The 17474-nt window shown below is 31.3% G+C and overlaps 1 protein-coding gene across 1 annotated transcript in view; it reads left to right on the forward strand.

The window, feature by feature from the left end:
* The first annotated feature begins 1258 nt into the window (after nucleotides 1-1258).
* The window catches only part of LOC131852139 (homeobox protein DTH-1), an 86770-nt gene continuing 70554 nt past the window's right edge, over nucleotides 1259-17474 (forward strand). The window contains exons 1-2 of the mRNA XM_059202779.1: nucleotides 1259-1564; nucleotides 16509-17411. Of these exons, the coding sequence (XP_059058762.1) occupies nucleotides 16649-17411 (763 nt within the window). The 5' untranslated portion in view covers nucleotides 1259-1564; nucleotides 16509-16648. The remainder of the gene's footprint in view (nucleotides 1565-16508; nucleotides 17412-17474) is intronic.

The raw sequence follows: 17474 nt of genomic DNA on the forward strand, positions 1-17474 counted from the left end.
TCATATAAAAATTGTGAATAATATATTTTTAAAAAATATTGCACTGTATTTTATAGAGAGTATATTAAATGCATATAACAGGCGCTAATAGTGCGCATGTGTGTAAACTTAAGCCTGTGTTGGAGCTGTAATAGAGCGATGACGTGATTTCCTGCGCTGAGTTATTGCTACTGTACCGGCGCTAAATGCTTCGTCCGATGTAACCTTGTACTGAGGTAGTAAATGATTTCTAAAGTTTTAGTTCACAAATTATTATATAATAGTACTATAAATAATACAATATTGAGTTACTATTTAAAAATTATAATTCTTTTATATCATTATAATATAATTCAAATTGCAATTAATCATTAAATATACTCAATGAAAATGAGACAATTCTATAATTTTATTTATATCATATAATTTATAAGAATCACATATTTTTATTACATAATTTTAAGTACCTATTGTGGAAGTTTGAATTAGAGTAATAAGTATTTATTAAAAACAGAATAAGTAGCTTAATCATGATTTATAACTTATCTTTTAGCGCAATTATAACGTTTTAAGATAATAAGTATTACAATGTTTCCTTTAATTTTTAATGTTGTTTTAGAATTTATTAAAGGACGATTTTAATTTATATTTTGAATAATTATTTATACATTACTTTGTTTAAGTATAAGGTAAAATAAACACCTACTTCTGCCGCAATGTTCCAAATATTTTGTTAATGATTTATTCATTCCAGTTTTAATGATTCTTGCAACAGTAACAAGTCATGACTATATATATTTTAAATTGGCAATAACAATTGCCAATAATTATCTGATAAAATTTTATCACCTTTATTTATTTGTTCTCGAAAATGGGCCCTCGTTGTATCAGTTTGAAAATTATATTATAGATAAGTGTTATAGTTTTATCTAAAGGTAATTCGAAATGATAATTGCTTTTTGATATTATCATCTATATGTACTTATTATTGATTTATATATTTATATGACTTGCAGTGACACATTAACGGATTAACATTGTTTTCGTGTGATCTGTTAGTATTACTTTTATTGTAATAATCTTAGTGGTTTTAAAGCTTTGTCTATCATAATATTACAAAAAAATCTAACGCAGTGTATGTGAAATTGGTAAACTTAATGTTTTATACCACGTCTTGCAAAAGTTACATCGTCTCTACCCGGTGAGGGGGTGGAGAAGGCAACAACTCATAAAATTAAGCGATTTGGATGTGAGTTAGTCTAACTGTGAGGATCGCCGCGTTAACAGCTCGCTAGCTGTCCTCGTCGCACATTGTCGCTTGCACCCACACAGCCGATTGCAAGGCGCCAGTACAACGTTACTCCTCACAGGCACGTTCCGTTTCTCGCAATCGCTGTTTTATCGAAACGTTCGACTATTCGCGCCATAATGCGTTGACAGTTCGGAAGTGCGATTTATTTCAAAATTAGAATTTGAGTTTTTAATTTTTTAATCTGTTCTTTTTGTAGTGACTTTAATTTTTCGATTGAATGAACGATTTAGTGATGTGATTACTCACTAAACGGATATCGGACTTGTTATTCAGGTGAGTGAAAAGCAAAAATAATTTGAGTTGTTAATTAAGTTTAATGAATGAGTAACGTTTTATTGGAGCGTCTAGAGATTAGATCAAGTGATTATGCAAAACCAGTAGGCATTTGTGTAATATCACCGACTAATAAAGTTGATCAATTTTTAAGCGCTCTAATTAATCGCTCGTTTAAATTTTTGTATGGTCATTCGAATTAGTTATAATTATACTTTTAAATTGTTACTACAATGTCGTTAAACAAGCACACACCTTGTCTGATAATTATTGACATCCTAATTGTAATAGAAAGTTTATTTGTTACTAATAACATAATACTAATATCTAACAATATAGGTATGAAATTATATGTAAAGTTTTGTTTATTTCGACAAAGCTGGTGTAAGTGGTATTAGTAGCAGTTTGATATAAAAAGGGTAATAGATACTTTTCTATAAAAAATGATCAAAATCTATTCTTATTTGGCATGTATGATTGAATTTTTAGAAATATCATAATTTATTTGTTTTATTGAGCATCAAATTATTGTTCTAATTATGGATTTAATGCTATAATAACATTATTTACTACTCAACCTTAGCGAAGTGCAAAGATACACTTTTGCGGCTAAGTTTTAATGTGTAGTTTTTAATAATGATAATAACAAGAATAATTATTTCTTCATTCTGTCTCTGTATAACTGATTAAGCAAATAATCTGTACCAATATCAAGTTAGATGTAACCGTGCTTCAAAAGCTGTTTAATACTTGTAATTAAAAAAAAATCAACGTCTTCCCTTGATTGCATATCACATATTGCCGCATTGCATATCATCAGCCGCCAGCTCGATTATATTTTAGCGTTCATTTTGACTCTTGTATCTTTTGTTCGGCTGCAAAAAGTCAAGGGAGATGCTGGCTGATTCTTACAATTAGCCGGTATGCACAGAAAATTTCACAAACATCGCGACACGAGAATTTTATATATTTAGTCTAGTACAATTAGGCATTATAAATGAAAAATGTCAGAAGCCAGTATTAGTTTTTTGTATTAGATTTCTAATCAGTTATAGAAAAAGTCTACCCATTAAAAATGACGCAATTTAAAAACAAAACGCAAAAATTAAAAAATCTGAAGTAGAAAAGTGTTTACCGCATTATTACACATATATATATAATTTAAAAATATCACAAATTTAAAAAAAATAATTATGAAATTTTCAACAAAAAGTACAATGATCAATAAAATGTACAAATGAATATGATACCTAGAACAACAATTACAAAAGTGTCTGATTTTAAACGCGATTTCACTAATAATATAGATAATGGTATATAGGTATCTAATTACGTGTAATTACTTCGGATAATGTAATATTGAATTGATTGCCGTAGCTTGATTATTAGATATTGCGCTGAAATAGATTGATAATGCTATTTATGTTTATTAGATCCTGTACAGTAACTGTATTATATTCATTACTAGCTGTACCTGCGACTTCGTCCGCGTGGAAATTAACTTTATTTTTCTAAAATAAAAGTAGCCTAAGTGCCTAGTTATTACATCAGCTACCTGCCAAAAACAGTTCCGTCAAAATCAGTCCAGCCATTTCAGAAATTAACCGGAACAGACAGACATACAGACAAAAATTGAAAAAAATGTTATTTTCGTGTATTCATATGTATATAGTAAAAAACGGTTATTTCAATATTACAAACAGACATTCCAATTTTATTTATATGTATGGATTCTAAAAACCTCGAAATATTATCGACGGCCTCGGTGGAATAGCGTTTTAGAACACCGCTTTACTTCCGACGGTCGAGGGTTCGATTTCTCAAGATACTAACATTTCTAATTTGTATATTTGAGTATGATTGTTTGTCAGTCTGGTTTTTAGTGTGTTCCGTGTTTTCTATGTATACTATGAATGTATTTATAAAAAAATATCTATTTATATCAGCTGTCTAGTACCTATAACACAAGCCCTGCTTAGTTTGGGGCTGGATGGAGCTTTGAGAGTTGTTCTTAAGATATTCTTATTATTATATTCAACATATGTAGATATTTCTTTATTTATTGGTACACAAAATGATTACAAATGATTTCTTTACATGTAATCTGTATATGAACCCGCCTGCGCTCTTTACCAGTGGAGGATGTAAGATGAACATGAGGTACAAAACAAATTGGACGGAATTTATCACGAAACTGGACATATAACAGTTATTTTATAGATATCATTAGGAAGAAGTGGGGATGCTTTGTAATAGGGACTAAATGACGCTCACCGTATTATCCAGGGTTATTGTAATATGTTATACTATCTGACCCGCGCAACTTCATCTTCATTACTTGACATTTACCATTATATTTCGCCTAATTTACATAAATTATTGCCTATGTGTTTTTCTAATGTATAAGCTATATTACTGTAAAGTTTCATAAAAATCCGTTCAGTAGTTTTTGCGTGAAAGAGTAACGTCCGTCCATACTCATAAACTTTCGCGTTTGTAATATTAAGTAAGATAATAACTATAGATTTTTGCATAGAATTTTGCCTCAAAGGCTCTGCAGCACTCTATAATATGTATGATTTTGTGGACAAAAATAAATATATTATTATTATTATTATTATAGATAATTCGCATTATATTGCACGGTTGTGTACATTTTGGCCTATGCATTTTGATTTGGTTATTATTAGTAATAAACTATGTTACCATGTTAGGTCGACATCCACGCAATCCTCTCGGAATCCATTGTTTTTAATTCTTGGTAATTCTGCTACCATGGACCAACTGGCCTGACATACTCATACTGTCAACCTCCACTGAAGTCAACACATTCCGTTATCACAGGCACATGCACCATTCCATTATCACCCATTAAAAACAGTAGTTGATCTATTTTGTGGTTATACCTTAATGTTACGATAACTTGTCAAACCGGTAGAATTAACGTCCGTATGCATGCTAAATAAGGCGACCATAATATTTAATTATGAAAATTTGATTGTCGATTTCCTTAGCCTAATTTTTATGGACGGCGCGTCGAATAAAACTTAACTAATCCTGTAGGTAATCATTTAAATATGGCTGTATGGGCTGAGTTCTTTTGCAATTCCCTGAAACGGAAAAAACCGAACCAAATAAAATCATACCATTCCATTACATGGTTCCTAAATTGTCAAATGTTTTATACTTATTTACATTTGGCCTTGCGACTAATATTTATACTAAGCTATTTTCAATCAATAATTTGAATATGGAATTCCTAAACTTTTAAAAATAGAATGTCTATCTATATTCCATTTTTAAAATTGTCGGTAAGTAACGTGTCATTGTGTAGGTAGTTAGTATTTGACCTGAATTAACCCAATAAATGTTGCAAGCGAAGATTCATACAATATTGAATATTATAAGCAGTAATCAATAACTATCCAATGACCCTTGAACAATACAATAGGGGGAAGGGGATTGTCAGTAATGTGGATTAATAACCCCATTTCTAGTTGATCTCTACCTGAAAATTATCATGTTAAATGGCTGGTGAATTTGCCACGATGAGCTAACTGACCTGACTACATACTCAACTTATCATTATTTTATCAACAATAAAAAAAATATCATACAATATATCACAGATATGTAGCGTTAAAGTACAATCTACTCGCTTACTAATTAGTAAAGTAGAATATAGCTGTAAGTTACAGTGTCCATTTTATTAAACTGAATCTGATTTTGAAAAATATTAATTTATATACATTTTATCTCATAAATATTCTAAACATTAATCATAATAGACTCATCCTGGAAGTAGAAAATTAACGGAATTGCCATTACAACCAATTTGGCCTACAGATTATGACATTAATCGATAACGATGTGAGCAGAGGACCGTCCACGTACAAAGTCGCGGAAGTTCCGACAGCAGCGTGTGTGGGCCCTTTGATTTCACCGAGCACTCGCCAACTAGTTCTATTAATCGATATCAATCCGATTCTAAGCCTTATTCCCATCTCTACAAGAATTAAAAACAAAATCATTTGAAAATGGAATGGTAATTTTTAATAGACGACGTAGGAAATGGCTTGTAGTTTGTCGCGAATCAAATATGGCCGTTTCAGATTTGACAGACCGATTTTTTAAATTAATGTTGGTGTTAATAGGCACGCTTCCTTAATTAATTTTGTTTTGATCTTTGTATTTTTAATTTTTTTATGATGACAGTGTATTATAGCGTCTTTGAGGAAGAATAATTATTCAGTTAACCTGTACTACTTTAATGTCGACCCCTGAGGAAAAGGCAAAGGAAATAAGTCTACACGGCCATGTCGTTATTCCTTTTGTTTCGCAAAAATACTATTGTTTCCTTTTCTTTTGTAACATTTTTGGTGTACAGCCAACATCTAGTTAGCTATATTTGACTTTCTATAAGAATGTTAAGGGAATATTCGCTATTAGGACAGAAACTGTTTATGAAATAATCCATCTTTTTACCTTTAAATAAATAACAAGTAATATATTTATTGATATATTACTTTACTTGTTGTACAGACATAATTATTGTAGATATAGATAGTCTAGCGATTATTACGACTGTAAAAATAAATTCTATTTTATGAGTTTAGTATCTTTTAGATCATTCCTCATGGGTAGGTAGGTAGAGTAGGTATATCTAATAATACACAGATGTTTAAAACCGTCGGTAATTTTATTTAATACAAATATGTTAGTTGTATTAATAAATTGTTGGCCGATGGTTTTATTAATTATTAAGTGGCAAATTATATAAGGTGAGATTAGAATTTTCAAGACTTGAACTAAATATATAACTGTGGAGTGTTAATTCATGTTTTTTTAAAATATATTTTAGCTTTAATATTTACATTATGTATATTATCTTATCTATTATTTACATATATGCCCTTTTCAACTGTAAGTACCTTTCGCTGTATCAAAAAATTCGTATCAGATATCTAAGAATTTATAAATCCATATATATAGAATAAAATAAAAAATAGCGAATCAAATAAATAAAAAAAATATATACTAAGCTCTACTTAGCTGGTTGTTTTTGGCAGCGCTGTGTGAATTGTCAAGCGTTATTCTTACTATTTATTACTTTTTCTTTATAAGGGCAGAGGAAGGCTGAAAAAGAGATGGATGGACTGTGTGAAAGATGATATGTTAAGAAAGGGAGTAAATAACGAGATGACTGCGAAATAGAGTGAATGGAACAGAAAAACATATTATGTTTTTCTCATCCCTGTTCGCGCACACAAATGCCGACCACAAGTGAATGGGATGACGAAGAAGCAGATGATAATGATTATTATTATTAATAGTGTTATAATATATTAATAATGATAATGATTATTATATAATATAAAAAGTGACTACAAAATGGTTTCGTCTACATTTAAGTCGGGAACTCTAAAAGTAGTATAAATAAAACTTATTTTGTCTGTCAAATATTGGCGCAGCGGACATAGCTTTAGACTCTTCTATAAGCTGATTAAGTATTTATTAAGGCGACAGAATAATACAATAATAATAATCTCAGTACAATTCACACAGCGTTATCTAGACCCAAGTTAAGCCAGTTAGAGCTTGTGTTATGGGTACTAGACAACTGATACAAATACAAACATTTTTTTTCGTAATTACATACTTATTATACATAAAATACAACAAGACTGATACGAACAATCGTACTCATGAATACAAATGTTGGGCCGTGCGAAGAATCGAACCCGCGACCATCGGAAGAAAGGCAGTGTGCTAAACCGCTAGACCACCGAGGCTGTGTCTTGCTTATTTGTTTGTCAATGGTTGGCGCAGCGGACATAGCATAAGGCTCATCTACATATAAGCTGATTAAGTATTTATTAAGGCGACAGTGTAATACTATAAAACTAATTAATCATGAAGTCGAATAAATATAATCTTTTGTGAGATTATTATTTTATTTATGTATTATGTTGTATTTTGATAGATTGTACCTTTTAATTGATGCTACATATTTATATACTTGGTTGATATTACATATGAATGTGGATGGTTATAACGACAGAGGAAGGCGAGAAAGAGATGGATGGACTCTGTGAACGATGATATGGCAAGAAAGGGAGTGAATAACAAGATGACTGCGAACAGAGATGAATGGAAGAGAAAAACATATTAAACCTTTGTTGAATTGTTCTTATTATTATTATTATTAATTATCATTAAATCGTAAGATTATCCCAGTAAAGGTGAAACGTATTGTTCACCACGACATCGACAGTTATTTTTTAACAATACTTTTAACCTTTTGGGATATCGTAAAGGTGTATTCTAGTAGGTACTAGTAGGTAATGCTAGAATAATCTGCTCCTCCTATCTTGAATTCAGTAGCAGTTCATCATCGCAACCCGGAAGACGTCCACTCTTGGACATAGGCCTCCCCCAAAAATCTCCAGGACGATCGGTTCTGCGCTGCTCGCATCCAATGCCTTCCTGCGATCTTGACCAGTAGCAGTTGCTTCTTTCAAATATAAATTATTCACTCACCTTCTTAAAAAAAATATTGTAGCTGGCAATTCAATATAATAAGCATCTTAAATATGTATTATCCACACCCTTTATGTACATTATATATTTATTGAATACATTATAATATATATATATATATCATTACATAACAATCTACCTACTTAAATAATAAACAAAAATATACTACATACATTAATGAAAATTATCTATACATTAATTACCTTACTCATTTATAAATTAATTTTAATTTCTTTTGTTATTTGTACGTATCTACGCTGTCTCGTATCTGTTGGCCCTACTGAAAATCAGCGATGAATTACAACTTAGTTTTTTTTTATGGATGATAATAGAATGGTGCACCCGCCTGCGCTAACGGTTTATGCTGGCGGGCACCAGTGGAGTATGATAAGATGAACATGAGGTCAGGTCAGTTAGCGAATCGTGACATATTCACTAGGAATTTATCACAATGGTTTCCAGAGGGAGCCGCGTGGAGGTCAACCTGACATGGTACATTGCTAGTAATGGAGTCATGATTACATCACATTACTAACAATCCCCTTCAGTTATACCACTGTATAAATTCTGAGTGGGAGTCACATTCAGCGTTACCAGTATGTTTTAGCTTTTAAGTTGTATAGTAAATATTATTGGGGATAAGAATGCTTATGATGCTGAATAAATGTCTATTTTATTATTAATCGAGGCACAACGCGAGTTTCAAAGCGTTCGTGACCCGGGTCTCCACCAACATGCTGCCCAACTTCATTAAACAGGACTACGGGCCGAAGAGGGTGGTGTATTGGCGTTACCGTGGTAGATTGCCGTCATCAGTGCCGTGATCATAGAGACAACTTGAATTTATATTTTATTACTAGCTGTACACGCGACTTGGTCCGAATGAAATAATTTTCTTTTATATTTTTTTTCTAAATTAAAGGTAGCCAAAGTTACTCCTTATTTCATCAGCCATTTCAGAGATTAGCCGCAACAAACAGACAGACAGACAAAAATTGTAAAATAATGTTATTTTGGTGTATGTACCGGAATTAATATTCATGTGCATATAGTAAAAAACTGTTATTTCAATATTACAAACAGACACTCCAATTTTATTTATATGTATAGATTATTTCTTATGTATGTTAGTCTATAAGGTATTTATAATATGGGCCATGTAACCTGAATAAAAGAAAAATATTATACTTAAGCCCCGATATTAACTTAATATCGATTAAAGATAATAAGAGATCAGCATTATACTATATTCGGTGATACGTGAGTGCACAATCAGTACACATACATCAATTATGCTTACCAATGTTTAATTATTGACGTCAATTCATTATGTCCTATATAAATACAATATCTATATATTATATATATATATATATACGTCTAATTTTATCACATATTTTGCTACTTATTTATATGTCCATAAAGTCTATCGTTACAGATAATCGGCAGTTTATCGCGACTAACAATGGAAAAATTGTTTTATTGCTGTTATTAAATTAATTATGCAATGTATCGTTTATTTGTATTATTTTAATTATTGTGCACGCTTGTGATTTGAATGTATTGTGTATACGATAATACAATAAGAACTGTCTCTCGACTCATTTCCGCCAGCCGCTAGCAGATACTTCGTAAGTTATATGGAGGTATGTTTGAGATATGGCAGAGAATTTACAGGGTACGGAGGAGTTTTAACCTTAGTCCTCTGGAATTGCAACCCTTAAGCGGCCCTACGAGCAGCACATGATGACGTGATGTTGGCTCTCTTTATATACATAGGCGACTGTTGCCACTTACCACCAGGTAGGCTGTCAGCTTATTTGCCAGTCAGGTTATATATAAAATACTTAAAATAAAGATAGAAAATAAGTAGAGTAAGTACTCTATATGAAAGTGAGAGTATCGTCCACTAAAAACTTACCTTGATATTATAAAATCTATTTATCGATACACTAATTCCAACACTAAAATGTCTGTAATACTGTTTTTATAAACTTTTATCGATATATGTATAGTAGGTATAATTTATTTGGATAATCCCAAACGAAACCAAATATAAATTGGGTGTTACATAGTCTCATTTAACATATACATATACTAGCTACTCGCTCCGGCTTCGTACGGATGTCACTTTATTTACTAAAAAATACGCTTCAAAATCCGTTGCGTAGTTTAAAGATTTGAGAATATATAGGGACGGACAGACAGCGACTTTGTTTTATACTATGTAATAATAATATAAATATTTATTATGTAATATTGGGATTAATATGTTATTTTATTTTTGTAAGGCAATCAATGTTCATTATCTTGTGATCAAACTGCGATCAGAATGAGTGGCGAATGAAACTTGATTATTCGCAGTTATGACTTATATTAAGTTTATTTCAATATTATTTCTATTTCTAATTAATATTATTGCCGTAATTTTGTAAATAAATTATGATATACTAGTTGACCCGTGCAATTTCGTCTGCATAACACTTACTTGACATTTATTGTTATATTTCGCCTAATTTACACGATATTTTTTTAAATTATAGCCTATAGGTTATTCTGATATATAAGTTATATTACGGTAAAGTTTCATCAAAATCCGTTCAGTAGTTTTTGCGCGAAAGAGTGACAAACATCCATCCATACTCACAAACATTTGCGTTTATAATATTAGTAAGAATATGGAGAAATATCAATATGTGTAGGTGTCGATGCACGCATTCTGACCTTCTTCGGCCATGTATCTCCCCGTGGTAATGACTCCATAGAGTGTCTCGTAGTGCAGGGAAAAGGGAAGGCACCAGGCCACGTGGCAGATCACCAATGAGATGGACCAGATCAAGGCCGCAACTAACTGCTCAGTTTACGAATGTACCCGGAAAGCTACAGTCCGCGACAAATGGCGCCGTATTACCAAATACCTCACTCATCGTCATTCAAAATGTTGACCACGACCACTCTGACAAGAGTGTACCGACTAAGAAGGTGTCGATGCTTTTCTTTCGATAGTTATTATTCACCAGCCATCAGCGATATCACTCATTAATTGAATAGCAGCCCTTTATTATTGTAGCGAATTACTTGATAGGTTTTTTAATTGTTTTTATCGAGTTCCCGATATTTCAGCAGTGTTTCAACCGCCATTATCACGGTTATATTTTAACTTTTATTTTTTTTACATATTATTTTTCTAACAATCTATTATATATCTCTGTCATATTAGTAGCGTTTTCTTTTATCTCTGTATTTTTCCTAATAAAACCCTCAATACCTCTCACTCATCAGGTACATCAGATGCCTCCGCTTCAGTGTAGTAGTATGTAGGTAGTAATGTTTTTAGCGATACCTGTGTGTATGTAATGTACAGGATACATGAGTGTATTATTTATAGAGTAGGATAAACTGTATAAACGGTATATTTGTGGTGTAACATGCTCCCGCCGATGTCGTACTTTGTTTCAATCAATTTGAGGGTTGGCACTATCAACTAACGAGTTTTAGTAAACTAGTTACTTGATATTGTTGTAAAAGATGACAAAATGTTGAAATAAATATACAAAAATCACGGGTAAACTACCCGTGTTTGAATTCAGCAGTGTTTAAAGATCCGCCATGATCACTATGAACGAAATGTGGGGATCTTAATAAAAATAGATAGGACCCTGGTAAGAGCTCGCGTTTACTATATTTTATAATAAGCTTGTATATATATTATTATATAATAGCTGTGCCCGCGGTTTCACCCTCATTAATTTTATAGTATATGTGGTATTCTTATGTATAAGCCATTAGTGTAAAGTTCTATTTATATTATATATTTCAGTTGTCTAGTACCCATAACACAAGCTTAGTTTGGGACTAGATGGCGCTGTGTGAATTGTTCAGAGTTATTTATTATTATTCATACGACGTAGTATTCTTTATAATTGAATTCAGGTTGTTTCAAAATACAATTTGGCACAGCCCTAGTTTTTGTTTCCAATAAAAATCAATCAACGTTCACCGACGAGTGTATAAACGTTGTTTTTGGTGTGCGTGCGCTCACAGGGAGATTGTGTCGAGGGCCAACCTTACCCCGGGCAATAGGGATGTACACTCGTTAGTGCTGCACTTACTACGGTAATTATACGTATCGATAAATTATGGAATATTAATTTTCTGAGACATGCTTGAGTATGTGCCACGTATTTTTTTTATTGGGGCGTTTGAGCTACTGTCAGGTGCTAAGACCTGTATAGATCTATTGTACTCGCCCTTATTCAAAGTTCGCTACCTAGACCCGTGAGGGACAAGAATTGAAGAAACGATGGTTTTTATCTCGTCAGGATATAGGAGATAAAAAAAAACGTTGTGCCACGTATCGTTCAATTATTGTTATTTCAGTTCCTAATATCAAGCAAACTCAGTCAAGCCTTTTCTGAGTTTAGCCATTATAAAGAAAACGAATACAAAAAGGAAAAAATAATTAATATTCATAATATCAGTTTGAAGTGCAAGTACTATATCTTTTGTTTAAAAAAATAAATTCAATGACTTGATTCATTGTGTGGTGATCCTTAATTCAGCATAATGGTTCTAGCATAGATTAAATATATTTTACGTATTGATTTTAATCTACATGTCTATAGGCTATAGTTCGATAATAATTTAGTTTATTTTATTGTTTGATAACGATGAAATAGCAATATAATCTTTAATAATAATCTATATAGGCCTAAATTGAATATTACGAGCGCCACGGTGTAATCGATATCACACATAAATTGGATACTTCAAATTTTATTTAGTAACATATATATCTTTATATATAAAAATTACGTGTCCCATTGTTTGTCCGAGATGGACTCCTAAACTACTGAACCTATTGCAAATTTGATTTGCGCATTGTGTGCAATTTGATCCAACTTGAAAGATAGGATAGCTTATATCTCAATTTATAGTCACAATATTATTTTATTGCAAATTATTTGTCTATTATTAGCGAGAACAACGCGTGGCCGGATCTGCTAGTATATATATGTATAGTATATAAAATGCAAGCTTGATAGCGTAGGCAATAAAATTATTAATAATACATTGCAATGAACATAACACTAGTGTCTAATTACACTAATTGTTAGTTAGTATTTAAAATGTATAATAGCAAGTTTGGAAACATTGGAAGTAGCTAGGTCAATATGGTGGTCTCAGTGGTCTAACTGAATAGCACTCTGCTTTACTTCCGATGGTTGCGGGTTCGATTCCTCGCACGATACAAACACTTTTATTTAAGAGTATTGATTGTATCAGTCTGGGTGTTTTCTACAGACATATGTATGTATTGTATGTATTTGTAAAAAAAGGATATATGTATATATTTGTATCAGTCTAGTACACATAACTCAAAATCGGATTCCCCTGCATTTACATTTCTTTTTATTTATTTACATATGAAAATGGTATTTCTTATATAAAAGAATTGACGTTTGGCATTCCCATTAGTGTATATAATATGATTCATATGATATTTATTTCTTCGGTTATTTATCGTTATCGATGTACTCACATGTCTTCTCTGTATCATATATGTATAGAAATATAAATAATTGCCGTCCATAAAATTTAGTAGGTATTATAAAGAGATTATTTTTAACTGGAATAAGATAACAATGAGCAAATTATTTTTAGTGAAGCAAGTGATAAATATGATAATTGTAGTGAATTGTTTGGTTACTTTGTTAAGTTCAAAATATTCCTAATATAATTGTCACTTATAAAATAAATTAAGATCTCTTAAGTCCTATAAAATAATGGGTGAACCATAATTTTATAATAGAAATATCAATACAGTAATCTATACATCTATACATATAAATAAAATTGGAGTGTCTGTTTGTAATATTGAAATAACCGTTTTTTACTACATGAATATGAATATAAACGGTACATACACCAAAATAAATTTTTAACAATATTTGGCTGTCTGTTTGTTCGGCTAATCTCTGAAATGGCTGGGCCGATTTTGACGGGACTTTTTTTTTGCAGGTAACTCATGTAATAAGGAGTAACTTAGGCTACTTTTATTTTAGAAAAATTAAGTTAAATTCCTCGCGGACGAAGTCGCGTGTACTGACAGCCTTTCTATATAATGAAATCGTAAAATCGTGACTAAAAAGGATCATAGATAAGGCTTCACATAAAAAAGGCTAGAGAAATTGTTATGAAATTTTCGCAGAATGTGTCGTCAATTATAGGCTAAATAGAATTGAATACCCTCTATTGAAGTGATATAATTATTTTTGACAATTATTTTTCATACGCCATTTACATTGTATAATAATAATAAACCAGGACAGTTCACTATCAAGTCCCAAGCTAAGCAGAGCTTGTGTTATAGCTACTAGATAATATTTTGTAAATACATACATATTATACATAGAAAACACTCACAATCATACCAATAAACAATAATAGTCATGAATTAACGTTTGTACTGTGCAAAGAATCAAACCCACGACCATCTGAACTAAGGCGGCGTCTAATCGCTAGACCACTGAGGGCGATAATTAAATATTAGAATATATTTGTTAAGACGTCTCTATTATATATATCTATAGGTAGTATAAAATGGAAGTGGCAGATATGAATAGTGCTTGACGGACTTTGTATCAGTCTTGTCAACTTTCTAATTTATATGCCTATCAAATCAACATACATGTAATACTAGCTGACCCACGCAACTTCGTCTGCATCACACACACTTGATATTTATTATTATATGAATAATTTTCTCCGTTTTTGTAACATTTTGCAATTTTTTGATGCTTTGCGTTTCTGGATCTCTGATTGGTCGTAGCGTAATGTTATATAGCTTAAAGCATTCCTCTACAAATGGACTTTCCAGTACAAAAAGAATTTTTCAATTCGAACCAGTAGTTCCTGTGATTAGCGCGTTCAAACAAACAAACTCTTCAGCTTTATAATATTATTATAGTATATATATTATATATATAAGTATATAGATAAGTATAAAATTAATACATTGGAAATTTAGAATTAATTAAAGAATTTTGAATCTTGAAAGATATATTTAACTGCCAACTCGATTTGAAAGCATTAATTAATTAACGTGAATTATAATATAAACATGTCGGACATGTTCAGTTTAGAGGGCTTACAAAATATTAAAATGCTACAAAAATGATTAAATTTAAATGTTAAATAATAATAAAAGAAGAACAATGTCGTAATAATATAAAAGTAACAACATAAGTATATATAAATAAAAACTAACTCGTTTATATCGATATTTTCATTACATCACTAAAAGCAAACTCAGGGGAGGTTTGGAAACGCACAATGTATGATAAAGCACGATTGTGTATAATATGAAATTGTCAACTATATTCATCATAACGATTCTAATATACATATATCGAATATATACTATCTGATTGTGATAATATACATATTTTAAATAAGTATAGATAACGAAAAATTGTTTATACATTTAGCCGCTTATTTATAATAGAAGGCGTGACGAAGTATAAAATTCAATTGTTGGAGTCGATTTGTTTTACGAACTGATTATTAATTTCATTGCGGTTATCTTACTAAGAAAATATATCGAGATTTACGTATTAAGTAAAAATTACACGAAATTATAAGTTATTTTATCTTATACATTATACAACACAAACGGAGAATAAAATATTTCATAGCCTTTGGCAGGTTATAGCTATTATCTTTATTTTGCACTGTCATGTTACAAGTCACTTATTAAAACAAAACAAGTCTACGCCTAAGCTAAATATACATACGTACTTACATGTTTACTTACAAGCAATCTACTTCCGTATCTTGGATAAATTTATGGTTTTATATTAAGTTTGTGTTTTAATTATAGTTTTTTTTTAACAATGATAATGGAATTTTGCACTCGTTTTCGCTGGCGGGGTATACATTTATTAAATATTATTATTTATAATATATTAATTATTATCTATAAATAAATAAAATTTAAGTGTCTGTTTATAATTTCACAGTAACACCTTACAGTTTGTTCTTGTTAATCTCTGAAACGGCTTGACCAATTTTGATGGGACTTTCACTCACAGACTGCTAATGTTATAAGGAATAATTAAATAAAATTTTAGGAAATTTATTTATTATAATAAAAAAAAGATAAATTCCACGCGTATGAAATCGCAGGTATTATTTATTAATTCCGATTCAATTAATGAATAACTTTTACTTTATCGTTCTTAAAAGTCTACCTAATGTTCAATATGTAAAATCAAAATCTAAAATAATTTCTACTAAATGGGTCACAGAGAATTCACCCAAACACATATTAATTAACAAGTACCTGCTTTCTAGAGCACTTACTCACTCAATAAGATTCAAATCGTCCGTGTGTTTGTTACAGGAAGCATCTGAAACGGACTTCAAAGACCGCATACATCAAACAACTCTACATCAATCCCAAGTGGCTATTAAATGCTAATTCAATCATAAAAACAAACATGACATGCTATTTCCGTACAAATCGCGGGTGAATTTTAACACATGAGCGCGGAAACGGGACAGGAAGATAAGAAAGAGACAGACGACATGCAAACTGTGGTCTCAAATTACGTAGCACCTAATTTAATAGAACAAGCTGATAGTAGACTGATAGATATACACAATGGATTTAATAATGATAGCTCTTATTCTATAGATTATCAATATGCTGAGGAACTAGATAGACTGACTCCAGAAGAGAAAATAAATGTCGACGAAGAAGACAGAGAGGAAGAATTAGTAATAGCCGACGATGTAGATGAATCCGGACAAGAATCTCATAACAGTAAAAGCGCAGATGACAGCAACCCTGAGAATGTGGAAAGTATTGATGTCAGGAATGAAGAGTTCAGAAAAGATGAATCCTCGGAACCGTCGTGGCATCCACACGTTTATGGGAAGCCACCCAAAAAGCCAACACCTCATACAATAGAGTACATATTAGGTATATCGAACGTTGAAAGGAATAAAGAGGAACCCAAGAGATCCAGCGTTAGTCAGTTGATGAACGTTAAGAGAAATTTCGAAGCTAAGAAATCTTTTTGTTTTGACAAGAATATACAAGTACAAACCGATTTGACTGATAGAAAATTTAATTTAAGTGTACATAAGAATAAACTGCAGGAACAGTTGTTGCAGAGGGGTGTGAGGACTAGTGAAAGTGAGGAGAAAGTGCAATATTACAAGTGCGATGATCAGCCGTTGAATTTGTCTGTGCCAAAGTCTAAGGAGTGGAGTGTTAATGAAGAGGATAAAATTGTGAAAGGTGAGTTCTAAACAGTAATACTATCATCACGCGTAGATTTAAGGTTAGATTTAAAAAATACAA

The sequence above is a fragment of the Achroia grisella genome, unplaced genomic scaffold, assembly GCF_030625045.1.
Source record: "Achroia grisella isolate CSIRO2021 unplaced genomic scaffold, CSIRO_AGI_Agris_v1 utg840, whole genome shotgun sequence".
Taxonomy (NCBI): domain Eukaryota; kingdom Metazoa; phylum Arthropoda; class Insecta; order Lepidoptera; family Pyralidae; genus Achroia; species Achroia grisella.